Source organism: Pimephales promelas, chromosome 24, assembly GCF_988280905.1.
Source record: "Pimephales promelas chromosome 24, fPimPro1.hap1.1, whole genome shotgun sequence".
Lineage (NCBI taxonomy): Eukaryota > Metazoa > Chordata > Actinopteri > Cypriniformes > Leuciscidae > Pimephales > Pimephales promelas.
The window spans coordinates 10,100,380-10,128,228 of NC_142792.1; the positions used below are offsets into that span (position 1 = coordinate 10,100,380).

Sequence of the window (27,849 nt, forward strand, 5' to 3'; positions counted from 1 at the left end):
AGAATCGTGTATTTGAGATATATACTGTATAGAGAGAGTGAGATGCACTGTGTTTAATGGCTAATAAACTTTAATTGCATTATTGGATTGGACAATCTATCTTTCTGCATTAATTAAGCTCTGGGTCAAACACTCTTCACTCCTTCTATAATCCACAAAGTGCTTTAGGGAAACTGCCCATTTAAAGGATACAAATTAGAGTTAAATGCAAATCAAAGCATATAATTGACAATTACTGATGATGACCTGTGCCTGTGTTCCTGGCCTGATCATCAGACAGTAACCATATGCTTCATGAGTGACCACACGTCCTGTGCATGAAGAAGATATTATTAACAGGTAAAACAGTGCGCTAAATACTGAGGCTGAACGTTTTAACATTAATTCTGTTTATAGAGCGTTTCTTGTGCACATATTTCCAAAGCTGCTAATTCTTGTTCAAGCAATGGACTGAATGTGCAGAGATATGATTTTTAAACTGGAGATTGAGATTTTTCTAATGATGAATCAGAGTTCCTGGCTCAGGCGGTGTGTCTGCCATGCTGAGCAGGTAATAACCCCCGATTAGGCTCTTTATATGAGAGAATGAATGCCGAATACCAGGCCCTCTCCGGAGGAGAAAGACATGAGGAGAGCAAATTAGAGAAGCTGAAAATTGGAATGGAGGTTGAAGACAGCTCACTAAGCTCTCATGCTGGGGTGCGTTTCCCGAAAGCATCGTTAGCCAATTATGGTCGCAAGTTCCGTCGTTATCAGCATAGTTCAACGACTCGGTGTTTCCCGAAACATCGTTCCAACGAACATTCGCAAACATCATCGCAAAGTTGTGTGGTTTGAACAACAGCTAAGACCATTTTGCAAGATGTAAACAACACTGCTCCAGAAATACTTCCTGTTTCAGTTTGTAACTGTTTTCTTTATTTCACATGTAAAGAAAAAATCTTAAAGATGTTTGTTTAACTTTTTGATTCAGTTTTATATGAAGAGTTCAGATGCAAAAGCCTCTAAATGCCATTTGAAATTTTCTTCTTTAATGATGATTTTTATCAAACTTGTATATTTAAGTTCAGTAATTTCACTTAAAAAACAATTAATAGGTAATCATCATTGCCATTTAAGTGAAATCACTGAACTTAAATATACAAGCTTGATAAAAATCATCATTCTAGAAGAAAATTTCAAATGGCACTTAGAGGCTTTTGCATCTGAACTCTTCATATGTTCTGTTGATTGTATTTTATCCCAGCTTTTATAGTGTTAAAAAACTGAAACAGGAAGTGGTATTTAGAATTCATACAAATGTAATTTACGTCTTTTATTTTTTTTCAAAATGTTTAAAGTACCGATTTTGAAGAGTGCGCATGTGCGAACGTGCTCTACTATGTAAGAATGAGCCAAATATTGAGTTTGGTGATTAAGCAAAATAACTGAGAACAATTAGAAATAGTCCTCAGATGACATGTCTGTAATTTATATATATAAAAAATCTAGCGTTAATTGGATCTCAAACAGTTTCATTAAAAGTAGATATTAATCCACCACGTGCGAAACCAACGTGGTTGAACGATACTTTGCGACAATGGGTTTCGGGACAGGAAATGCACCCCTGGTTGGATCCCTCCCAATGTTTTTATATATACTATATATATATACAGTATATTCCAAAGTGTTTGGAATGTACAAGACAATCAAAACTTCTTTTTTTATGTATTATTTTGTTTTATGGTGTGTGTGTGTTTATATATCTAATTCTGGGGATTTTTCAATTACCAAAAGTGTTTTTTGATTAATTCATAATGTTTCTAAAGGTAACTGTTCCATCTCCTTTATAAATGGTGCTTATTCATGAGTATGTAGACGTTGGTGTCATAATGTTGCATTAGTGGAATCTGTTGTAGCTTTGGGCAAGCTGGCTGGAGAATCCCTAGTGAGGCCACAGGATTTGGATTTGATTTAAAACATGATTTAGTGCAGTTACTCCAGGCTACTCTCTCTCTCTCTCATATTGAAATGAATTCTCTGCTGCGTAGCCCTGGTTGCTCTGTGCAGGCTGTGTGAAGCTCTGGCTGGCAGCCTGATTGTGTTGGGGCACTGATACAGCTCACCTTGGCATCCTTCATTATCGTGGGTGGCTCGGTGTCCTCTCTGATGCCATTAATGGTACTTCTGGTAAGCGTTAGTTAAGGTAGTGCTGCTAATTTTTTGTGCTAAAATATGCCAAAGAGGACAATTAAGGTGCAAGGTGGCATTTAGTGCCGAACTGTGATTGCTTGTAAGTTGCTCTCATAATTTTTTTTTTCTCTCTCAGTTAATGGCTTTACAGGGCAGCAGTGACTTGTGCTGCCCTGGCTGGCTAAACACATCTCTTTCTCTATCCCTATGGTCTCAACCTCACTATTAGCAGAAACTAATGTCAATAATATCTCTCATTGTAAGTAAAAAGTAAAATAAAACCTGTTTTTAGGACTTTTGCAGCACTATTTTCATGAGAATTAAGCATATTTCTGACCCTAATTCTTTTAGGCATTTTATTTTTCAGGATTGTTTCCCAATTATATTTCACATTAGATTCTAATTACTGCACGGGATGTCTTGTAACAGTTATCTGTTTCTTTTATAATTGAAAACAGCATAACTCATAAAACAAATGCTGCTTTTAGGGTGCGTGATGTACAAATACTGTAGTTAGGAGTAATATGTTGTTATTTTAATGAGAATGGAGTTTATTTTGAGACATTACACTAATGAGAACTGGTTGGGACTGTGCTTTATTGTCATGAAAATAATTTCACAATGCACTGCTGTGAACCTTAAATGTCTTAAAATATGCCTTTACTGTAGGTAAATTGTAAGTAATTTTACATTATGATTTGAGAATGGAATGTGAAGCAGGCTTGTTCTTAACAGGTTGCGTGATTCATCCAAAAACAGATTCTGTAATGTGCACGGAAGTTTAATTGAGTGTGCAGTGAACATATAAAAGTTAAGTGAATTATTATAAGTGAACACAAGAGTGCTCATTGAAGTTTAATTAGTTTTTAGTTTAGTTTTTCCAAAAAGTGTTTTTAGAGCAGAATGTAGCATGTTACGTTTTGCTGTAAAACCCCGTGGATTGTGATGTAATACACCCAAATAATTTACATTTCACTCAGACATGAAGAAAATGAGGGAATGTTCAAGGAAAGCGAGAAGATGGGAAGGAAATCTAACAGTCAGAGGAGACTACGAGGGAAATAAATCTATTACGTGTGATGTTACTGTTTCACTCACAGCAGCCGAATTGGGTGAAATGATATTAGTTGTGTTGTAATGTGATTTCTGCGATGTGTGAATATGAGATTCTAATGGATTTGAGGACATTACAGCAGTCTTTATCTCTAGTATTTATTCCTGCTGGTTGCAAATGTAATTTACTAAGTATGAGGCATCAGTGGGGTTCTGCTTTATGCTCGGTAGGAGAGAGAGATGAGGAGGACTGGGGCGATTCTTCAGGGGGGAAATGCCATAACAGATGGTTTTCGAGAGAGCTGCGGACATATCAGATGCTGGAGAACTTACTTTGGTCTTGAGTGGAAAGAGTAAGAGTGTGTGCGGGACTTGAAATGGAGTCTTTTCTTTGATGAAGAGCCATCAAAAGTCTCTGTTTTACAGGCCACATGGATCCCAGGTGCTGGGAGTCTGGGAAGCTAGATTTTTCCAATCAAACCAGGCAGACGACTGACAAGATCAAGATTGTTCTCTTTCTTTCTTTCTTTCATTCAGTTTTTCTCCCTTTTCACAGTGTTGTGGCAGAATATCGGCCATATTTGACTTTCGTTTTCATTTATATCTGAATTGAGATTCATCAGATGAGTGCCTTTCATTTTCTTGCTCTTTTGGAAATAGAACGTACGTGAAGCCAATTTTAAAGAACGAGAAGACTCTCATTACAGAGAGTCACCCTACCCACAATGCCTTGCACTTACAGAGTTCCCATACAAATTTTTTTTTTTTTACTCAAATCAAAGATAATAGAGAACAAAGAAGCATGTTGCAGTGTACCCAGTGGATTTCATTTGGTTACATCCAACTACATCCTAGTGTTTGTCGTCATCCATCACGTTCCAAACAAATGATACTCTATTCTATGAAAATCTATTCTTGATTAACATATTCCTGCACTTATGTTTCAATTATGATTCTCAGTGTCAAATATGTATCTTAGTAGCCGAGGTAATTTAAATGCAGACGTTTTAAATCCAAGAAGCTTTTTTTTTTAATTGTCAACATCAAATTGACATTCACAAGCAATATGATGTCAGTCATTTTATGTAGTTTAGAGTGAACTAGGGTACTTAGCTTGAAACATATTTAGACAAGACTTGATTTTATCATCCACAGTCATCCAAAAAGTAATCTCTTTTCTGAGCAAGTATTTCATTTTGACTTATTTTACTATTGTTATTGATTTATTCATTTTAATGAATTTATTTGTTTGGAGTAAAATGGGCAAACGAATTGTACATCCAAAAGTACATACAAGAAATTAATTGGAGAATATATGTTTTGACTTAAAGATTTATTTTGAGTATACATTTTTTCTGTATCCATCAGTTTGTGCATATTTTCATTGTTGTTTTTCATTCTCTCTCTGCTAAATATTTTTTTACTGTACTATTTTTCAGCAAATATTTTTTTTATTCATAATCATACAATGCTGACAGATTGTGACCAGTCAAATATGATTTACCCAAAACTCATCTTTGCCAGAGTTTTTTATTAAAAGCACAATGCAAACTCGGATTGATATTTTTAATCAGATGTAATATATATATATATATATATTTATGAAGAGTTCAGATGCAAAAGCCTCTAAATGCCATTTGAAATTTTCTTCTTTAATGATGATTTTTATCAAACTTGTATATTTAAGTTCAGTGATTTCACTTAAATGGCAATGATAATTACATATGAATTGTTATTTAAGTGAAATTACTGAACTTAAATGTACAAGTTTGATAAAAATCATCATTAAAGAAGAAAATTTCAAATGGCATTTAGAGGCTTTTGCATCTGAACTCTTCATATATATATATATATATATATATATACTGTATATATACTGTATATATATATATATATATATATATATAGCATTCTCCACCAAACATGCTTCATCACTCACATAGACACTAATCACAGCAAAAGTACTGGAACACACCATTGCTTTCTCCTTCCATTCACGCACGCATTTCACTTCCTCTTGTTCCCAGTAGCCACAACTCCTGCTAGCCTGTGTTTCTCATTGATCTGGATTTGAACGAAGGAGAGCGGCGACAATCACACAGTGTGTCGCCCTCGGCAAAACTACCCAACTAGTTCAAATCTCGCTCAAGGTTATTCCCTCATTCCAGAATCACTCCGCATGTGCTCTCCAGGCCTTCAAAGATAGACAGCTTCGCATTCCAACGGCAGGGTCACCCGACCTCATCCACTTCCACCACATGCTCTACAGCCGCCCGCGTACCTGTGAACGTCTGCACCCGGCATACCTGCGAAAGCCAGACACACCACTTATTTGCACGCTAATGTGAATCATATATATGACAGCTCGAAGCAGAGGTGATCTCGCCGGTCACGATTGAATCTTGCCCTGCCAAATATGAACCTTATTATTTTGCCTCAGGCACAAGCGCATTCGATGATTGACTCGCCTCTTTCCGATGGAAAAAAAACGCCATTGAATGTGATTTTAATAGGTCGCTTTTTGAGCAGCACCTTCTGAATTTAACCAAATCTTGTAGCTGCCCTCTGCCCCTCATGTGACCAAACAACATGGTATTTGTTTCAGAGCACTTTGATTGCCTTCCCCCGTTCTGGCCCTCTTATTTCATTGTTTTCTTTTCACATCCAATCAACCGCCGGTACACCTCAAACCATTTCAACACACCACTCGTGCGGATATATGCCAGCAAATGCCTGCCGGGGGAATAACGCTCTGGCTTAGAAGAGAGGGAATTTGTTAAAAAGTGAGTTGTGGAGTGCGAAACGAAAGCGAGGGTGGTAAATATGATTTAGTGTTTTATTCCAATTTTGCAAATGGCTTCGTGACCGCTATAAGACCAATAGGGACTCGTAGATTGGTTTCAGTTTTAAGTGCACCTGTGGGTGATGGAAGGAAAGGAAAGCATCCCATATTCCTATCAGAATGATCCCTGCGCTCAGTTCTCACAGCTACGGAGCGACGCTGTAATGCAGTACAGAGTTGCACAGCTTTAAGAGTCCATTGTATGATCTGACCACTATAATGATCTATTGCAGGGGTCGCTAACAGATAACAGCTACCCTTACATGCTTTAAAGCCCCTTATCTGGCTCTGCTCTGCAATACATCCTCTGGTCTGCACTTATTTTTAGTCTTGGTGTCTGCTGCAATGCAGTGTAGGGTCTTGGAGGGCGTTAAGTGTAGTTATGTACTGTAATTTCTCTCTCTCTGTCACTGAAAGGAAAGGAAAGGACAGTTGTGTTTATTGGCTGGGGCCTATTGGAGTTTACACTTTTCAGTGAGTCATACTGAATCATTCACTATCAATGTCCACAAAAGCTGCCGTTTGTAATACATATTTGAGAAAATATATGTAAGTGGGTGGTACTTGTGGATTTCCGCGGGAGATTCGAGCATGTCTTTGCGTTATAACGTCACACCTGTGCACATAAAGAAGAGTCTCGGCTAGTCGGCTATATTACGTGTGAGGATGTTGGAGGTGGAGATTTATAGCCTTTTCTCACAGCATTTGATATAAAATCAGAGATGTTTTTTTTGCTAAATAAATGTAAAAGATTTTGCATTTTAGTTAACAAAAAATATTGGGTCCCACTTTATATTAAGTGGCTTTAAGTACGATGTACTTACATTGAAACAAATAATTTGATACAATGGACTTATTGTGTGCATACAATTGTACTTATATTTTAAAAATACCAGCATGTAATTACAGCTGTAACTAATTTATGTAATTACATCTGTAATTACAAAGCTGACCCATACTTATACTTAAACCCACCCCTAAACCTACCCATACCACCGCACCTGTCTCTTAACCTACCCATAGCCCACCTCAATAGCAGCAAAAGTGTTTTACAATACAGCATTAGCACAACAAGTACATTGTACTTATTTTTCAATATAAGTACATAGTAATTAAAGCCACTTAATATAAATTGGGACCAAATATTGAATTCAATTCATCATTTCAAATCAGCTTTACAAAAAATGCTTAAGTCCATATTACGTTTTATAGATGGACGAATTGAAAAATGAATTGCCCCTTGGAGGACATAAATAAAATGAAGTTGAAGTTGATTTATAGTGGTATAAGTTATATATTTTAGAAATTTACACATGTAAATATGTTAGAAACCAATGGCTCACTTGTTTTTATTTTATTTTTCAGTTCGGAGACATTAAAAGGAACAGTTTAACTAAAAATCATGTTATTTCAACCTTGAATGCCTTTCTTTTTTTTTCTCGGTAAAACACAGATGGAGACTGTAGCTGTAACCCGCAGTACAGTAGCTTGGTTATGAATGTGCATATAAACATACTTATTGTTGCCTGTAATTGCCTGTAATGTGTGAATAATGACGGATGTTAGGAGAGGGCATTATTTGGGCTGCAAAGCAGCGCTAAAGTCCTCCTGCCAAAAATCCTATGTTTGTACACCAACACCAGACGATGTGTTACTGAGCACACGCTTTCTTAAAGTTCAGACTATGCTCCACGGAGAGCATCTTCGGTTTGGTTTCTTCAGTCACCTCCGAGGATCATCCTTCACTGTTTTCCACGGCCGACCCATAAATCATAAAGCTGGCCCTGGGCCGCGCTCTTTGGCGAAGCCTCTGTGATTTAATTAAGTCCTTCTCCTTCACAGAGCCCAGAGGAGCTGGAACACGGGAGCGCTTACCGGGTTCTTTCCGTAGGAGACGCTGAGCTCTAATTGAAGGAGCTCTAAAGTGCTTGGAGTCTGGTTCACACAACTGAGATGCGATGATGACCTGCTCGCGCTATTAGCTTCATAAAACTCCTGAACCCCCTCTTGCACTATTTAGTGAGCATTCGCAGCCTCTATTAAGAGGGAAGTTGAAACAGGCCCTAGCGATTCAGCCATTTTGTGGCCTGAAAGGGAGTTTGATTAGGCCAGATCCCAAGGGGGGTTGAATTGTTAAGCCGGTAGTGTGTCAATCAACACTTCTCGCCCTTTTAACCGCACAATCACTTGCCTTCCCTCCCTTTTTCTGGCTCATACTCTCACACACACTGTGATGCCGCTCGTCCATGCCGGCTCCCATTAAAGGGAATAATGCAGGCCACTCCCAATTCCCGCTCTAATGGCTCAATTTGCAGAGTTTCCTCCCTCGCTCACACCACGTAGGGTAATAACAGCCCTCCGCTGCTCTGAAAACAAATGCTTTCAGAGGCAAAAAGACTGACAGGTTATTATCCAGTCCAGATGTGTTGAGCTGCTTGGGGAGGCAGTGATGTTTTGATGCAGGTGTTTGGAAAGGCCACAGTAAGCATTCAGAGGTAGAATAGTGTAGTGTGTTTGTTCTGGTTGGCAAACACAATGTTTAACAATGATGGATTTTCAAATTTTTCATTGAATGCACCTACATGTTCAAAAATGTAAGGTGAAAACAGTTTGTGAGCCCATGATGACCCTTTAAACGACCCTTCACAATCGATAATGCTTTATAATGAACTATTAGAGAGCTACAAATGGCAATGTATCTGTTCAATCAAAAACAGCATCTCCTTTTACAACATTTCAAATCCCTCAGTTCTCGACATCTCCAAAAAGCCAAGCCTATGTTGATTCTTGTTTTATTACGTTCTCTGTCACGTTCTCTTTTTGCCAGCAGAAGCTCCTCTGTTTGGCTTTTTTAATTTTATTTTAAACAGGTGATTGCCTGGAAGTTTGTGATTTAGCATCCTCCATGTCAACCTTTCTCGCTCGTTTTGACAACTAACCTATCCACACCGTACATGCATTAAAGTAGAGGTCCACTCCCGCCTACTCCTGCTTAAAAATCCCTCTTTTTTCACTCGCTATCTGCATAGAATGATTTTCTTGCAGACCCGAATGATCCTGCTAAATCCCACTAATCTCAAATTTAAATTTCCCCTGAAGAAAGAGAGAGCAATACAAGAATTTTATTAGTTATTTTTGTCTAATGACACTGTCAACACAGTAGAAAATCCTTTGGAAAAATGATTGATTCGTTAATTACAAAAAGTTCTGTATTCTTTAGCTTTCTGATCTAAACTACTTTCTTGAGTTCTGTAGAACTGCAGAAAAAGGACGCAGAGGATGAGAAACTAGGCGAAGACGGTGGGAGGGAAAGATGTTGAGAAGGGAGGAGGCAAAGCAAAAAAAAAAAAAAAAAAAACGTTAAAGTGAATCAGGGAGGGTAATTTGTCAACATGGGGACATGTCTGCCAAATGAGCTGATCTCATTTCCTGTTGACTGCAGGATTCCAAGCCCCTGGTCTTCTTCGTGTGATAGATTTCACCTATTTTAATTGGCCTAAAACACCACTTTCCCTCTCGCCCGCCCGTACACATACATTTTCGGATCTCATATAGTCGAATTGTTCGGCCCTAAACAACATTTCATAATTTCCACCAGAATTGCAGCTCATTACAAACTGCTCTCTTTGGTTTGTGGCTTTTGTTTGCGTAAATAATGATGCTGTAAGAAAGAAGAGGGGAGGGGGATACAGACAAAATTATGAGAAAGAGAAGGATGAAGAAAAGTGAACTACTTTGAGAATCTGCCAATGTATGGGGTTCGCTTTCTGATTTCCGCCTCCATGTGTTTTAATTAGCTTTCCAATAAGTCCTACACATATTGCGCTACCTTAAGTGAGTGTGTGTGTGTGTAAGATCTGCAGCAGACAGCAGGTCTCAGAGCTAGTGGGTGTATGTGTGGGTTGGCCATATTCATTTACCTCACCGCTGTCTTTGTAGGAACGCAAAGAAAGCTAAATACATCGCACGGCGAAGTCGGTTTCAATAGTAACCCAGTAAATGCAATCTTAATGCTTTTTAAAGACGATTTCCCTTCATTAAGGTGGCTGGAGAACTGACTGCACATATACTGTATGTATACAGAGAACTGACATACTGCCATCTAGTGGTGTATTTTTGGTATTTTAGTGGTTTGCTCTTCATGCTCATTTAAAAAAAGTCTTTACATAGATTTAACCACGTGAGACCTATAGAATTAAGCTCTCTTTTTTGACTAATACATTATTGGCTTTTTAATTGGATGAGGCATCAGCTATTAAAAACCTTCTTTTCAAGTGATATTATATTGAAATAAAACAAATTAATTATGGTCTATAAATTCCATAAAATCATCCCACGCAGCAATATTTTTTTACGATCATTGAAAGGTGACTTTTCATTGTCGTTGCGGTGAATATCCGCAGCTTGTTATATTATGACAAGGTTAAACATGGCAATAAAATATAGAAGGTAGTCTTTATTGTTCATGTGGCTCTTTATGTTTACACATTTTACTTAAATTAAAATTCATATGAAGGCAAGGCTGATGTAAAATGAAGATATTAGAGTTCTCATTGAATTTATAATAATAATAATAATAATAATACAATTATTATTGTATTACTGTATACTGGCATATATGTATTACTGGCATACAGTCCCCAGCAATCCATTATACAGAGTCCCACACTATTTATTTATTTATTCATTCATGCTAGATGGACTTTCTTTTTCAAGTTCAACTATTTTTCAACCAAATTTTTTTTTGTTTGTTTGTTTTTTTCCCCCCTCTCAACTAGCTCCGAATTAATTTTGGGCTGCTTTGCGTTTAAGGGTTACTTAGTAGCATAATATAAACTGCCATAGTGCCATTCATAAGTTTGGGGTCAGTAAGAAAGAAAAGAATTAAAAAACAGTTTTTAATATTGATGATAATAATAAAAGAAATGTTTCCTGAGCACCAAATCAGCTTATTAGAGATAGAGACAGCATATTTTAGAAGTATATCATGTGACAGATGGATGCTAAATTAAAATTGAATTCATGAAAATAATTCAAACTTTAAGAAGTGCTGTTCCCTGAAGGAATGCCAAAGCCTAAAATCTATTCAGACTTTTACGTCTAGGTATAAAATGTAGAAAAGCAGAAAAGTTTGTAAAGCGGTGACACCTGGTGAGTCTTACGTCTTGTACGTGTTTTGGAGTGTCAGCACTCTGTTTATATCCTCAGCGTTCGCTCTCTGATCGCATAAAGCTCTCTGTCATTCTTCAGAAGTGAATATTACACCAGACTGCAGCATGTCCAACAAGCCAACCTGCCCAGCTGCAGTGACAGACAGCAAACCTCAGGGCACTTTGCTCTTATTAAAAATGACTCCGCTACACTATTCTTCATGGCCTCCCTCACCCTTCTGTTCAGTAGTCTTCAATAATACACAAATACATATTTATACTACAAGGATGGTTTTAATTACTGAGCTTGTAATTGGTTTGGAGGGGAGAAGTACAGGAAGTGGTTGACGTACCTTCTTTCTTGTGTGTGTGTGTGTGTGTGTGTGTGTTCACTCACAGGCAGGGCGCTTTTCACACAATAATCCAGTGAAGGCCTTGGGCACAGACATCTGCTTTCTAATGACAGTTAATTAGATGCTGTTGAGCGCAATCAGAGGCAGTCGGCGCTAATAAACTGGGACTCAGTGTGTGTGCAGTGTTTCTCTGTCTGTGAGAGAGTCTACAAGACGATGGCTTTGATTTAGAAGAGTCACACACTATCTGTGTGAGTCAGTGGTGCTTTATGCTTCAGCCAGAGAATTCAGGCTGAAGACTACTGAAGAACTTGCAGAAATATGGGTGGTTGTTAGGTTGTTGCTATGCGATTGCTAAATTGTTCTTTTGTTTTTTTTTTACAGTGATATGCGGTTGCTAGAGTGTTCTGGGTGGTGTTTGCTTTCAAAAGGGTCTCAAATATGCATATCTACTGTAAGATTAATGCTTAGGGTTAGAGTTCATTCATATCCCTAATCCTGCGTGAGCAATAGAAGTAATCAATCTTGTGGCCACACACAGGCTTAAACCTCTGTTTATTCACAGTAGAGTTATAATCATTATTCCTAGTCTCCCGGACCCTCATCAAATGTTCATTGTGTTTCATTTCTGTTATCCTCTGGATGGATTGCGATCATCCGTCAGTGAACAGTGAACCGTTATGTCCCGATCTCACGGCAGTAATTGTATTTCAGTGAGGAACGTAAAGGACCTCAGCTTTGATTACATGCCATAATCCCCTTATTAGCTTTGAGTTATGCTTATAGACATCTCATTCTGTATGGTGACTGTTCCGGCTCTGATCCCACATCAAATTCATAAGCATGACACTGATTTGTATACACATAAACAATGCTGTTATAAAAGTCTTTCTTTCTTATTATATTAATTATTATGTTTGACTTCATAATACTTGATCTCTGCACAAGTCGCATGTGTTTACATTAAAAAATTGTGGGAGCACTTTACATGAAGGGGTGTACATAAGACTAACATGACACTTTCATAATCATGACATATGTTATGAATATGAAGGAAGTTTTATTTGATTGTGTCATTCGCTCAGTTATGACATTTTTAATGCAAATATGACATTGTTTGAGATGTCTTTGTTATGACAACCAATACATCATAACCCGTCAGTGTCTTTGTCATTACAACTTGACATTACTAAGACAACACAACCTGTCATAAACATGACATAGCAGATTAATGATCAAACTTAAGAAACCACCTAGAGTTATTGGTTAGCATTACAATAAACTATCAGTTGGTTTTGACATTGGCTGTTATGAAGCCATTATTACTTTTTAATGACAATTCAATTAGTACCACTGTAGTTGAGGTCACAAACAATATTCATGATTATAATGGCCTCACGACAGCCAATGTCAAACCCAACCACATGACAGTTTAAGTTGTCATGACAAAGACACTGACAGGTTATAATGTTATGTCAAGATTTCATAACAAAGACACCTTAAGCAATGTCATATTTGCATTCAAAATGTCATTATTACACGAAAGACACTTAATGGCAGTTGTCATAAACATGCATAAACCCTACTTCATATTCAAGACATGTCATTTTAGGGTTATGAAGGTGTCATGTCAGGCTTATGCACACCCCTTCAAGTAAAGTGTTACCAAAATGGTATACACACATGATTGATAATTCTCATATCACACTTATACTTTTTGTTGTAGTACGTCACATCTTGTCAAATGGTTTTACTCTATTTTAACACACCCAACGCTCAAGTCGAATTCAGAAATCCCTCATTGAGAATCAGAAATCTGTGTGACTCTCCATTAAAAATGAATGACTGCTCTGGTCTATAGATGGCCTGTCGTCTGCCGGTTGAAAATGTGGCTTAGGCGTTCAAAATTCACCAGATTGAATGTTTTCTAATGCACATGTTTAAGACAGTGTGTGAAGAGCATGTGTCATTTATACATGAATTCCTCTGTCTGCTGTGCTCCTGTCATAGAGAACAATGTGGCTATTTTCAGCAGGGCGTCTGGTGAGCCCATGTGACTGTGAAACTGATTGATCCACAGCACTGAGTTTTTCTCTTGCTCTCCCTTTTCACCCTTGGATTGTCCGAATGCTCTTTTTCCCATCCTCCGAAGAAGTCTTCTTCATCTTGTTTTCAAACATCTCTCAGCACATTCAAGCCTGGTTACACACCCACATGCTGTTTACAGATTATATGTGATTGCAGAGAGGAGCGCCATCTTCTCCACACCTGCCTAATGCAGCGTACCACAGATCAAACGCAAACAGAAGAGTGTTTTATTTCTTCTGTCTCAGTAAGATGAACATTTTTAATTGTCTGAGGTTCCTCTAGTCTAAAGGAATCATGACTAGCGCTTAAGTAGGTCTCCAGATGGCAACTACAATTTTTGTCAGATATGAAATGAAAAACGTAAAATGTGGGACAATATTTCAAAATGATTTAGCTATTGGTGACAGTTGACAAAGCATATGGCTTTCTCAGATATCATCTTGTAGCAACAACAAACACAGTCGAGAACAAATGACTCTTATGAATCATTTAAAAGTGATTTGTGTCGGTCAGTGAATCGTTAAGGAACCTTTTTTTGTTATGTCTGATATGAAGCGTCAAACACTACACATTAAAACGACCTATAATTCAAATTAAGTATCTGTGACATATTTCACTACTTTAAACTTGAGGTGTCTTTCACATTTGAAAAGCATCGTTTGCTGGCTTTTTTACAGGCTGTTCTGTGTTACAGCCACTCCTGTCATGACGGTCAATGTGGTCACGCTCACGATGTCTCTGATGCGCTTTCCTTCTCTGAATTTCGGACGAAGCAAAACTCGATTAGCTGAGAGAGCCAATGAGCCTGTAGAGCAGCTGTCACCTTCCATTTACCTCATAAGATCATTGATCAGACAGACTTATGGAATGAAATATTAACACAGCAAGATGATCACATGAAGACAGTGCCCAAGATACGCTTTTGTGTGTCGCTGTGTGCACATATCACTGTGTGTCTATTAGACGGTTGAGAGCGAAAGTAAGAGACACCATCTGGTGTGAATAATTCTTATAGAGGACATTTATATTGGTGACATAATGAAGTGGAGATTGAGCTATTATCTTTGTCTGTATTTCTAAACCATGCCAAATTATTCAAGAGGGCCCTGAGAAGGCCTGCCGTATATATTATATACAGTCCCGGCTGCCAGAGCTCCACTACGACACCATTCAATTGTCCATACTTTTCATTCATTCCTGTTTGAGCTTAACCAGATGATCGTTGTTTTTAATAAATAGTTATTTACTGATTTGGAATACATACATTTGAAAGTTTCCTGGGTCGGGAATGACAAATATCAAGATTAACTTATAGTGAGCATTACACGACAGAAGAGTAAATGTATAAATCGGATAAACGAGCATGCAGAATTAAATATCCAATATCGTCCAATACAGATAAATTAAAAATTATATTGTTACCAAGGTGATATTATCACTTATGTAGGACGTCAGTGTTCCCTTAAATAAATATAGTCAGACAATAAAATAATTGACAATGTTTTTATGGCCTCAGGTATGAGGAAATCCATGAATAGGGTTCTAGGTTTATGGCAGTGTTACACTTAAAGAAGTGGTAGAGTTGTTTCTTACTGAGGGCTGAGCCAGGCTTCCACTGTTAATGTCTCGTACACACAAGTATATAAACGTGCACATGTGTGTATGAGCTCCCCTCTGCTGGGTTGACTAATTGGCTGTGCAGTGCTGAGGGAGGTGTTTAGTGTCGGGGGTTGTGCAGCTGTAGTCTCGTAGTGATAAATCAGTGTTCCTGCTGATCTATGAGCCTCTGTCTGCTCGTATGCAACGGCCCATCCCTGCTCAACACCTGTCTTGTTCCCTCTTCGACACACATGGTGTGTGCAGTATTTAAAAGCCACAAATTATGCTCATATTTGTGTTTTATTAGTCTGAGACCTCATTGAAAATCTAATTTAAATCTGGAAAGGACTAGATTTTGACATTTAAAACAAAGAAAAACAAACAAACTATTCTAAATTCTCATATTTATCTATGTTCTTCATTTTTTATCTCAAATTGCTTTTTTTTCTAATAATATAACTTGTAATCAGGAAATTTGTATTACATTTACACAAAAAGTGGAGATATTGCAGAAAATGCGTCACAATGTAGGTTGAATTCGAACCCACATTTCCCATATATCAGCACCACTGCACACCATGTGCCAACCATTAGGCCTCAGCTCTGACAATTTCAAACTTAGTCAAACCTTGCACAGACGTGTCTCTTTTGTGTAATTCAACTCTTAAATGCATGAATGTTTCGCCAATCATTATTACATTTTTTGGGTCTCTACTTGTCGGGATAATATACAGTAAAACTCAATTTTAGAGCAACAATTGCAGAAGAATAAAATAAAGCATATATACTTACAGCATCTGGCTCATATTCGCGATCTTAAAAATATTCTCAAAACTGTAATTTTCAATATCTTTAAAATGATTCATTCAGTACTTTCTCAATCGTTGCGCCATTTCAAGTTTTGCTGATGATGCGTCCTATTCTATTGTTTTCTGCCTGTGGTAACTATGAGTCAAACCTCAAAAATTGTGTATCAGACATTGCCACCCTGTGGAATAAAGGTGAATTGCACTTCATTTTCTTCTTGTGCAGGAAAAATATACTTACACTCTAAATCCGGTCATTAGCGACCGTATACAATTATTACAAAAAAAGAATAATAATAGGAAAACAGGCATTCTTTTCTAATAACATTTTCCAGTTATATTGTTTATAATGAATTTATTGAGGAATACCAAGAAGTTTGATGTCTAACTATAAAAAAAAAATTAAAAATGAATGAGGAGGAGGGTAGTGAATGACATCCCGGCTCATGCTTTTTAAGGGTTACTGAAAATGCCTTGTTTTCTGTGTGTCATCAGGTTCATTCAGGAGATCGAGTCCTGTATGGGTCCTGCTCAGGCCAAGCAATGTCAGCTACGCACCTTCCTCACCTACTACATCAACGACCTGTTCCTCAGCCAGGTCCGCACCGAGACCAATAAGGAGATAGAGGCTGTGACCAAAGTGTCCGACCCGCTCAAGATCCTGGCCAGCGCTGACACTATGAAAAACCTGGGAGTTCAAAGACCTCTTCTACAGGTATCTTTTTCGTTTGTTGGTTAGTAAAATGATCCTTTTTCAGACATTTTACATTAAATGGATGACAATATTAGTACACACAGAAAGATAATACACACTTATTTTTCGCCGTTGCTTCTCTTCTGCCCTTTGATTAGTCGATCCGTTTCTTAGATGAACTGTTTAAACATCATTTGCCTACCGGTCAGGTGTACAAAAGCCCGGTCTGATTGTTTTCTCTTCTGAACTTCACCAAAGAGGAAGGTTATTTTTTTCTCCCATGAGTGTCAATAAAGGCCACCAACCCCCCCTATCACCCTGCATCATAATTGGACCTGAAATTGTGTTTGATCCTGGCTGACCTGGAATCAGCAGTTAAGTACAGCTTATATAACACACAGCACTGCTCCTTGGTGACCACCTGCCAGCTGTCCATCTCTCCAAGGCCTTCTTCCTGTCAGCACAGGAAGTACAACAGTTTTTTTTGCTGTTGAGACCTTTATATGTGCTTACTTCATCAGCAAAGGGATTTAGTACTCTCTCTTCTCACCTTTACAATATTTGCTTGTTATAGTTCCCATAACAACAACAGATTAAGAATCATTTTAAAATATAGGAAAGACATTTTTTTTTGTACTGCTTTTAAAATTATAGTATATTATTGATGAACGTTGACGTTATATTATTTGAATATTTTAGTACTGACTTGAAGAAGCTGCCACACAAAACTATCATTGGAGCTCATTTTTAGTCTTTCTACTTCTGTTTCTCATTTAAAACAGTGTGTTACTGTACTTATCGTTTATGTGTGAAATGCACTAGCAATTTCTAAATGAAAATAGTTTCAAAGTAAATCCTACACTAATTCAGTGTAACCGATATTGTCTTCTATGCTTGTCTGCATGCTTCTGTTTGTTCCTGAGTGAATGCATGTGCAATTGTGCATGTACATGTATGAGTTATTTCAATGTCTCTCTGTGTTCGGAATCCATGATCTAGTCAATTAACTTCATGAGAAGCTCTCTTTGCAAATATATGAGGGCAAGAATGCCATTGTGCTGAGTGTGATGAGTTTTAGCGCTCAGATTTACTCAGATGAGAGCCATTATGGTCCCCTTTTACTCTTTAAGCTGAGACCTGTCATCACAAGTATCTCCAAGTTGTGTGTGTGTGTATGTACGTACATCTTAGCATTGCTTTCATTTTGCGAATGCGAACAGTGGCAGTTCATTACAGAGGGGAAGACATCAAAAGCTCACAGCCATTTGTTTATGATTATGATTTCTCCTTAACGAGGACTGCGGCATCTTGCTAATTACCCTGCTGGGCTAATGAGGGCCTCTCTGGATAGCGGGAGCTCCATAAAATGCTCTTTGTTTTGGCTTTTATTTTATTTATTTTTTCATTTTAATTACCTTAAATCAAAGGTGTTGCAGCTTTGCTCCTGACAGCCCGTGTGGCACGTTCCATCCCGGCCTTTTGCTTTGTACTTTTGTAGAACCAAATCCTGGATCACGCGCCGCACTGAGGGAACGAGAGTTTGCTCTTCAAGGAGGCATTTAATGAACTCTTTTATGAAGAGCTGTATTAGTATATGAACTTATTTGTGTTCTCAAGCATGTGTGTGTATTTATTTGTGTGCCTTTGAAAATTGCCCGTTCATTTTGAACTTAGCAGAGGAAAGAAAATCTCTTCTACGGTATTTGGAAAGCATTTGCTCCACGCCCATCTGCATCAGGGTCCAAAATGAGCACTTGCCAAGCACTAAATGTGGATAAAATTTGGCTTTAAAGATTAAATAACATTTTAGTCACCAAATGGCCTGTTACACATTTACAAGTTGTGAAACTGAAGGAAAATTTACCAAAGAAAAGTTCTGACTCCAGTATTGGCTCTGGCCATTCCTTTGACAACTTTCCTGTTTTTTACTTTTCAAAAAAAAAAAAAAAATGTTTTTACTTAGATTTGCCAAAAACGAAAGTTTCACATTGTCTTTTCTAAAAATAATCTGAATATGCTAATTTGGTGCTCATGAAACATTTCCTAGTATTATCAATGTTGAAAACAGTTTTGCTGCTTAATATTTTTGTGGAAAACATAATTTTTATTATTTGTTGTTTTTGTTTTTTTTTGTTTGTTTTTTTGATGAGTCCTATTGATCCAAAATAAAATAAGTAGAATATATGAAAACTTATATAACATGTAATAATATGAAGAAAAAAAATGACTCTCTATTGGCAGGTTTAGTAAACATTAAATTTTCGGACCCTAGTATGCACGATAATCAATAGTGGCTAATAAGGCTAAAGAGAAAGTGCCAGTGATGAATTGTTAAAATGACACACCTTGCCTCCATGACCATTTGATTGGCTACTGAACAGAGCGATTTAACCCCGCCCTCTTTGTCTCATTAGCATGTGATCACCTGGAATAGACTGGAAGAGCAATTTGACAGCATGTCTGTTACTTCTCTTCAGCTTCTGACAACAAAATACATGGACAAGTCTAATTTCACCTGAAGTTTTGAAACAAAAGTTTAGTTTTCCACCTCCCAGACCAGAATTCAATGTAGTGTGTCATTGAGAAGGTGCTGGAACCGTGATTTTGACCCTGTTCTCAGACTGAACAGCCATTCTTCCTGTGAGAAGCCATGAAGTTGAGTGACGCTTCTCTCCAGATTGTCTATTGCCTCTGTGATGCATTTTAGACCAAATGGAGGAGGCAAATGATGCTTAAAGTAGTGCTCTCCTGTGGTCAAGGAAATGATGACAAAGAGATGTGGGTGTGTGTTTATGGGTGCATGTCTGTGTATTCCAGGTGCCGTGGCTCGGATGTTACAGCAGGTGTTTTATGAGAAATCAGCCCGGGAGAAGTGGAGCATTGATCCGTAGGGAAAGGGGGTTTTCTTTTAGTTTCACAACATTAAATATACTGCACTTTGCCATCAGGAACCATGTTAACACACACACACATAAACACCCACTCCTGTTTACTTGCTATACTGCAAAGGAGGAACTCTTAGGACAGATTTTATGTCAGTTGTTGTCAGCATTTTTAAAGCTAACCAACGTTTTGTCACCTTTTCCTTTTGTAAAAACTTTTTTGGACAACCACCGTATATATTAATATGGCTAGATGTGTTGTATTTCAGTGTTGTACTTTCTCTTTACTGGATTTTCGATGTTGTATATGTTGAATAATCAACAGAAAAGTAGACCGTATGACTTATTGAATAGATTGTACTATCACAGCCTTGCTTTCATTTGCCTAAAATGAAATATGAGTGACAATTTACAAACTATTTGGAAAAGGTTGTATTTCAAAGGCTGTCTTAAAGCAGATACTTAGCAGAGGATTGTGGAGAAAGTTAACAGCCATGTGCTCTGGCAGAGAGAGGTGTTAATGCATTAGCATTACAAGCGCAAGGCTTGCTGAAATACTGTACGAACATCCCCTGCTACCAGCACCCCCCCCCCCCCCCCCCCCAGCTCAAGCTCAAGTTGGCTGTCCTTGCTCTGTCTAGCATCACAACAAGGCCAGTGATATCAGAAGGCCTGGCCGTCCATATTGTGCCCGCTCTCGTTCTTAAACTGCTCTCCATTTCTTTCTCTGTGCCGATATGTTCCACTGATGCTATCTTCAGGTCCAGGGCCCACTGATGGATTCATTTCATTAGAAATGTTTTGGGGGGTCACCGTGTGGCTTGTTTGGAGATTGGCTCTATTAATCTTCCCCACCACAGGTTCCATGGTGCTGCTTACATGGGCCATATGTCCAGACACCTCTTACAGGAACGCTTATACTCACACACTTCATTTTTGCTCACGTTGCTGGAAAATGGCAATCTTGGCCAAAAAAAAAAAAGTATTTGATTACTGGTTATATTGTTATTCATACACACAGATTTCTAAACCAGATCTTTGTGTAAAGGCCTTGAAAACTTAAATGCTGAAATATTATGAATCTACAAATGTCCAATATTATTTATAATATATTATTAAGTTATTTCAGACAAAGAGGATCTCATAGGTATTTACTTAGGCCTAGTTATGGTTGGAGCTATAATGTTCTCAGATTATCCAGGGCTGTGTTTTATTTACAAGTCTGTTTTTAGAGACGTGATTTACTGTCTGGCTTTGCCATTCAGTCAAAGCTCATTCTGAAATGTGGACTTGAGCTGCCACCAGCGCTTTGCTAATGAAGCTGACCTTTTTAATCACACTTTATTCACCATCAACACACACAAACGAACCTCTACACATCAATCTAGAGGCGAACTAATGAGAGTGACCTTTTTGTTTGTAGGGTCTGTGTTGTGTGAGGGTGTATATTTGGGGTCTCTCTCTCTCTCTTTGTGTATGTGTGTGATGTCTGTTGATTGGCATCTTGTAGTGCTTGGCTCCATTAGAGGAGCACAGCTTGGTGTGGCACAGACGGTGTATGCCTTTATTGGGGACTTTCTCATGACCACAAAATCAGCCAATCACAGAACGATTCAGGTTTAAATGGTGTTGTCTAGACCTTGTTTATATCTGCCGGAAGTCGTGTCTGTACAGAGACACATTTGCACATCAGGATAAAAAAGTTGCCATGATAATATACAGAAGATTTTATTTTATTTTATAAATGTTTTGTTTTTGTTTTGTTTCATTTGATTATTTTATTTTTAAATCCATTATATAGAAAGAATGGGATTGGGAAATCTTTTTAAAGAGACATTGAAGGTGTCTTTTCTCTAAGGTCACAGATGCATATAACGTGTCTGAATAGAGAATGCCTATGTCACCGCGGATGACTTCACGGTCGATCAAGTGACATTATTATTATAAAGTTACAGGAAATGCGGACATCAGAATCCATAGAATAATTTAGTGTTTAATGAATTATTGATTTCTAACACTTTTGCTAATACGTTATATAAGTATATAGAGTCATTTTTCCATGATGACAATAAATCATTTTCCATGACCCCTTCTAACCTTTCTTCGCACCCTGCAGTTTGAGAACCTCCGTCTTAAAGTGTTGGTCAGCCAACTCAAGACCTGATCTAGATTAATGTGGTAAATTCGTGCTATTACTTCAAAAGACTGCAGTCCTTTCAATTTAACTGATGAAATTTATCAAGATTTAGCTGACAGTGATGCAGTGTGCACTCTTTCTTCTGTCCTTTAGGGCACTGTCACCTTCTCCTTTTTTTCTGCTTTTTCTTTTCTGTCGTTACCTTTAGAACTCCTCAGTTCTGACTTGGATTCCTTCCCCAGGCCAGCGTTATTTTTTGGGGGGACCAAAAGTTGCCTTCTGAGTGTTTCTTCACCCGTGGGCTGAACACAGTCCTTCTTTCCACCAATGGTCTTCTCCCACCGACACTGGCCTAAACTTGGGCTACATCCCTACCTGAACTGACAGTGTGGAAGAGCTAATCTCTGCCTAAGGAGCTAAAACAAGACAAAAGTTCAAATGTTGCCAAATATGCTTTAAAGCAGGCCGAGTGAAGAAAAGCAGGCGTTTATTTAGGCCTACTTGGAATTTGAAGAGAACTGCTTAGAGTGCAGACTTTGGCTGTTGTGAGTCATTTTAATATATTTCCATATATTTCCAGTGCATTGGGGTGTTTCTGCAGGGTTTCAGTGTGCATTCAGTGTACACAAACATCCATTCCATAATGATAATGTGCATATCATCGCCTTCTGTTTGTTCCCCTCTCTGCACCATTAGCCCCATATGGCTCTATTTCAGGGGGGGTTTGTGAGCATGTGCGCGTTATTGAGAAATAAGCATAAAGTTGAATCTCAGTGCTGCTACATTTATGATGGATGTATGTGGTCCTATTATTATGCTGAAGTGAGACTGTAAGACTTTAAGAAACTTTAAGAAAAAGTACAATGGAAACAATGTTAGAGGTGGATACACAATGTCTTTGTTTTTCTTGTCAAAGATTGTGCGTTCAATCATAACCTATGGTATTTTGGCTAATTTGGTATAAGCTTGCACTGAACCCAATGCACTCACACTACCCATAAACACGCTGTTTATGTCCTTAGATTGATCCTCAGTTGTGATGAATGTGGATTTACATTTGGATTGAACACTGTTGTATTCATTTGTTCGGTAATCAGCTCTCCTCCAGAGCCGGTGTACCTTTATTTAAATCACTTCTAATAAAACAGGCTTAATCCTTCTGCCGGCGGATTTACGGCAGGAAGTGCAGTCCTGGCGCTTTTGTGCCGCTCTGTTTGTTTCGCTGGTCGAATCTGTCACTCACACACCGCGCTTTAGAAGAAATGACAGGTTTACATTTAGTTGTTACACATATGTCATGCATGTTTGCGGTTTGCGCTTGTGTGTTTGGCCTGTACTTCACCTCAGTCTGACTCAAACAATGTCAGACACAGATTGCTGAGAGCTACAAAAGAGACGTGAAAGAATAGTTGACACAGAAATAAAACATTCATGACTTATTCACTGTGTTGTTCCTGTAGCTTTTCAGCAGAATGTTTTAACCTGCTCTTTTTCTTAATAATGAATACTGAAAAATAAAAATGGTTAACTGTATATACATTTTTCTCTTTATAAAATGTAATAATAAATGATTTTATGTTGATAATAAATATTTTAAAATGTAGTCTTTTTAAAAAAAATAAAAAATAAAATAAAATCTATTAAATTCTATAGAATAATACAATTTATTCCCTTTATTCTTTCCCTCTACAATAGCTCTCATAAATATGTGAATATTTAAATGTTTCAATATTTCGTATGGCTTCAAAACACTTGAAATATACTGCAGTTATGAAGTTATATGGATCACCAGTATCCATTCACTTACATTGTATAGAAAAAAATTTGACGAACATTATGTTCTGCATTGAAAAAAGTAAGTCATACGGGTCTGGAACGAGATGCGATTGAATAAATTGTGACAGCGTTTTCTTTTTGTATGAACTAACCCTTTAAAGAGCAACAGAAGCAACCTCCTGCATCTGCATCTGTCCATACATTTGGTTTGCGGTTGAGTGGCAGGGTCATGTTGGCATGTGTGTGCATGTCTGTGGGTCTCAGTGGTGTACGGTCACACTGACAGTGATGAATGAACTGCCCTTCTCATGCATTACACTCCTTTACCCTGGAGAGGCTTGTGTGTTTCTCCATATATTTTTTTTCACCTCTACTACGACCAAAAGAAATTGCTCTTCCAAATTAATTTACTAAGCATTTTGCTATAGTCTTTGCATGGGCACACCATTGTATAAATGTTTGAATCTGTAACCCGTGTGTGTGTGTGTGTGTGTGTGTGCGTGTGTGTATTGTGGTGTAATTGAAGTGCCGGAACGGTTCGGGTTAAATGCTCTGAACTCTGTGCTATGGGGTCAGAACTGGATTAATGGAGAAAACCCATGGCCCGTGAACCTTCTTTACACACACACACACACACACTCATCTCAACATCTGTCCAACTGCCTGTCATCCATTCTGAATAGGAACACCAAGTCATTTTAAGGGATTTTAAAATGTGTCTCCCATGCATGGAGAAGTCATTAACATTACATATACAATATATTATTTAAGTGTGGAGCCCCCATTAATTTATACATTCATTTGGAATCATAACCTTAATGAATTAAAGGTTACATCTATACATTAAATTGACCAGAGAAATATGTTCTTTGAAGATGTAAAATAATGGAGCCCATTCTCTTCTGACATTACAATACATTACATATTATAAATACTATCTAATTCTGTATGTGTTATGAATGTTCAGAATGAATTGCATCACTTATTTAATATTTAAGGCAGAGTTTAAAATGTTTCTTGATGGTTTGTTCCAAAGGTGTGTGTGTGTGTGTGTGCATCATGTATTCTTACAGTATCTCAGTACATCAGCTGGAACTGTATAAAGAGATCTCTGCTTATGCTGCATGGGTGTAAAGCGATTTCCTGTCTAAATTTGACTCAATTAAAAGTCAAAGTATCTAGTCAAAACTTTCCTTATTTAATTGAAAGTTAAAAAGACAGCTTTTCACTTTGACTGATTATATCAAGAGACAGTGGAAATTTTCTCATTAAAGTAACTTTGAAGCACAAACTGTGTAAAGAAGCTTTTTTTAACCACAAGTTTCCTTAATGTTGTGGGATATCAGATCTTGAAAATTGTTACATTTTATACAGTAGTTTGACATTAACATATAAGATAATTATTTAAAACCTGATCGCTGAACTTGTTCAACAGTTTTAACATTATTAAAATGCATTCTTTCAGTTCAAAGACTCTCTTGACAAGGACAGAAACAGGGACATACAGTAAGCTGATTATACTTCCCATTATTATTTTTTGTTTACTTTAAATAAAAGTGAAGTAAAATTCACAGGAACGTGATTTGATTTTGTTCTTCCGTATGAAAAAAAAAATTCTATTTTTAATAAGATTAAATATATGTACTTAACTATTACTGACAAATATGGAACCAAGGCTAACAGAAAACAGGCTCAATATATACTAACCAAAACCAATGAACGAAACAAGAAACAGGTTCAGTGCATTAATCAAACAATGAGTAACCATGGAAACTAATACTAACACAGCAAAAAAACAGAACAGGAAACAGTGCAAACTCAGACCATACGTAACACTAGTATTAGTAGTATAATTGTCTATATTAATACAATCTTCATGTCCATAAATCAATACGTTTTGTGTTTTGGGTGGAGTTGAGCTGAATCTACTCATCTTGTTGGGAAAAGCTGCCTGCAAATGATTTAGATACTATTGCCAGCCATTATGAATAGCTCTGCCATTTTCTGTTGCGACTCTCACGGTTCTTACTTTTCATTCTGTGAGAGAGCGTGTGTGTGTGTATACTAACACTCATGGCCTCTGAGTGTCCCTAAGCATGTACGTTAAGTTCTCTCTGCTCCCCTGCGTGTTGTGTTTCCCTCTCATTGATGCTCACCAGTCGAGTCCTACTGCACGCTGAGTGTTCATTATTATGACTCTCTTCATTTATACTGCGCTAAACCTTGTGCCATTAGCAAACACTCCCTTCAGCAGCTCTGCTCATTTTAGGAGGACTGTAATCAAGGCTGGCTTGGCTGGACGTACTCCAGTAAGAATTCAAAGGTGCTCTGTTGTGTGAGCTGAGCAAGAATGGTTCAGGAGATGCCGAAATTTCCAGCAACAGATCTTAAACCTCCCTTGGTACACTGTGATATTTAAGTAGAAAGGAAGGATTTTGCTAGCAATGAGACAAGAGAACCTCTGCTGGTTTGATTTTTCTCTAAAGCTCTCGCCGTCTGTCTGTCTGTTTCGCTTGTGAGGCTTCTATCCATCCTTTAACTCTATTTTTCTCTCCTTCTCTCTTTCTCTCTCTCTCTGGAGCTTGATTACTTTTTAATGATTTCTGGGGCTAAGACGAATGAGTGTGTTAACTAAGGAGAATTAGACATGTGCCGCAGAGCACTGGGGCATTTGTTACTTGAATAATGGAGCTTAGAGACTTTGTTTACTGGGAAATATTGAGTTTCATAAATGAGAGGGGGAAAAAGAGACCAAATATTGCAGCTTCTTGGTATGATATTTCTCTGGTCATTCACTGTAGCTTTTATGGGCGTGAGCAGTATATCGAAAATGCATGATCTATTCAATATTATGTTGGCAATGTAAAATTAAGCAACGTCATAAACACTGACTATGATTTAAATGCACTTTTTTATTTGACTATTGACTTGCCACGGCAGTTTTCACAATCTCTTTGTGACATGGCCAGACTTATGAGACCGCTAAGACTTATTTACTCATTGAAACCTCATTTACATGAAGTAGTTTTGGAATGTTTGAGTCTGATTCATGGATCGGTTTGGTCATTACTCATAAATGCCCATAGAAGTCTCTGTGTTGCATTTTTAAATGATATATGTAAAAATATATGTAGGTAAAATGTGCATATATTGTTATATTGGTGCATATCAATTCCTCCTTATACATTCATTTTGTGAAAAAGTGTTTAAAACAAGCCTTTATTGTTTTAACGACTGTACATTTTAATGTATACTTTACATTTTGGTGTCTATATATATGAAATATTTATAGATAGATACACTCTAAAAATGCTAGGTTTTAACCCAACTGTGGGTCAAATATGGACAAATCCAAACGCTGCGTTCAAAATGTCATAAAAAAAATTAACCCAATGGCTGGGTTTGTCCATATTTGACCCAAAGTTGGGTTAAAACAACCCAGCATTGGTGAAAAATATGGAGGTATGTGTACTGTATTTGATGGTGTAACTTTTTATATATTTTTATTATGGAGAAATATTTTAACTGTAGGTATGTGTTTATACAGTATGATAGTATTCAAAATGCGCATTTTAATAGTATCACAGATATACACACATATACATGTCACTATATTTTTCTCCATTTGGATAAATATATCGATTATAATCAAAATGCTGAACATTTCTGAGAGATATGTTCTATTTTCAGTTTCCAGTCACCATGTCAACCTTTCCCAGATGCTCGTTCACACACATAATCGGATACACTATGGCGTTGATGGACTTGTTCCAGTGTGACCAGGGGCATAGCTTTGAAGGCTAGCGTTCTCCCGCTGAGTCGTTTCTCTCCCACCCCCCTCGATTCCCTGGTGCAGTTTACTGCTAGAGAGCTTGATGGGCCAGGGCAGAGCCACGGATCATTACCTCGCTCTCCGCCCCTGGGGCTCAGGCAGGGGGCGCAAGCAGCAGGCAGTGATATGTGTATTAGCAGATTGTACGCCAAATGTACAGCAATGCGCTAATAATAACAAACTTCTCAGGGCACTCGCCGCTGCCCCCTGCTGTGTAGGATGCCTCATGATGTGGTCGGATTGAGTTAGTGAGGAGTCCAATTAAATAGTGCATTTGTAAACTACGATTCGGTAGGCAACACCGTTACTATCCTCCTGCCAATGGCGTGCTAACACTCGCTGTCACTTTCAGTTAGTCGTTAGAAATGCAGCCAAATGTTGGTGTCTATGTTCTTTTGTTTTGGCCCTTCATAGTGCTAAAATGTGGTTCTGTTTTGTGCCCGGGTTTGAGTTGTTTTGCTATTA

General features: G+C 37.8%; 1 protein-coding gene across 1 annotated transcript in view; it reads left to right on the forward strand.

Moving 5' to 3' along the window:
* The window catches only part of exoc4 (exocyst complex component 4), a 116,478-nt gene that overhangs the window by 60,601 nt on the left and 28,028 nt on the right, over nt 1-27,849 (forward strand). The window contains exon 11 of the mRNA XM_039668056.2: nt 16,559-16,778. Coding sequence (XP_039523990.1) covers nt 16,559-16,778 — 220 coding nt within the window. The remainder of the gene's footprint in view (nt 1-16,558; nt 16,779-27,849) is intronic.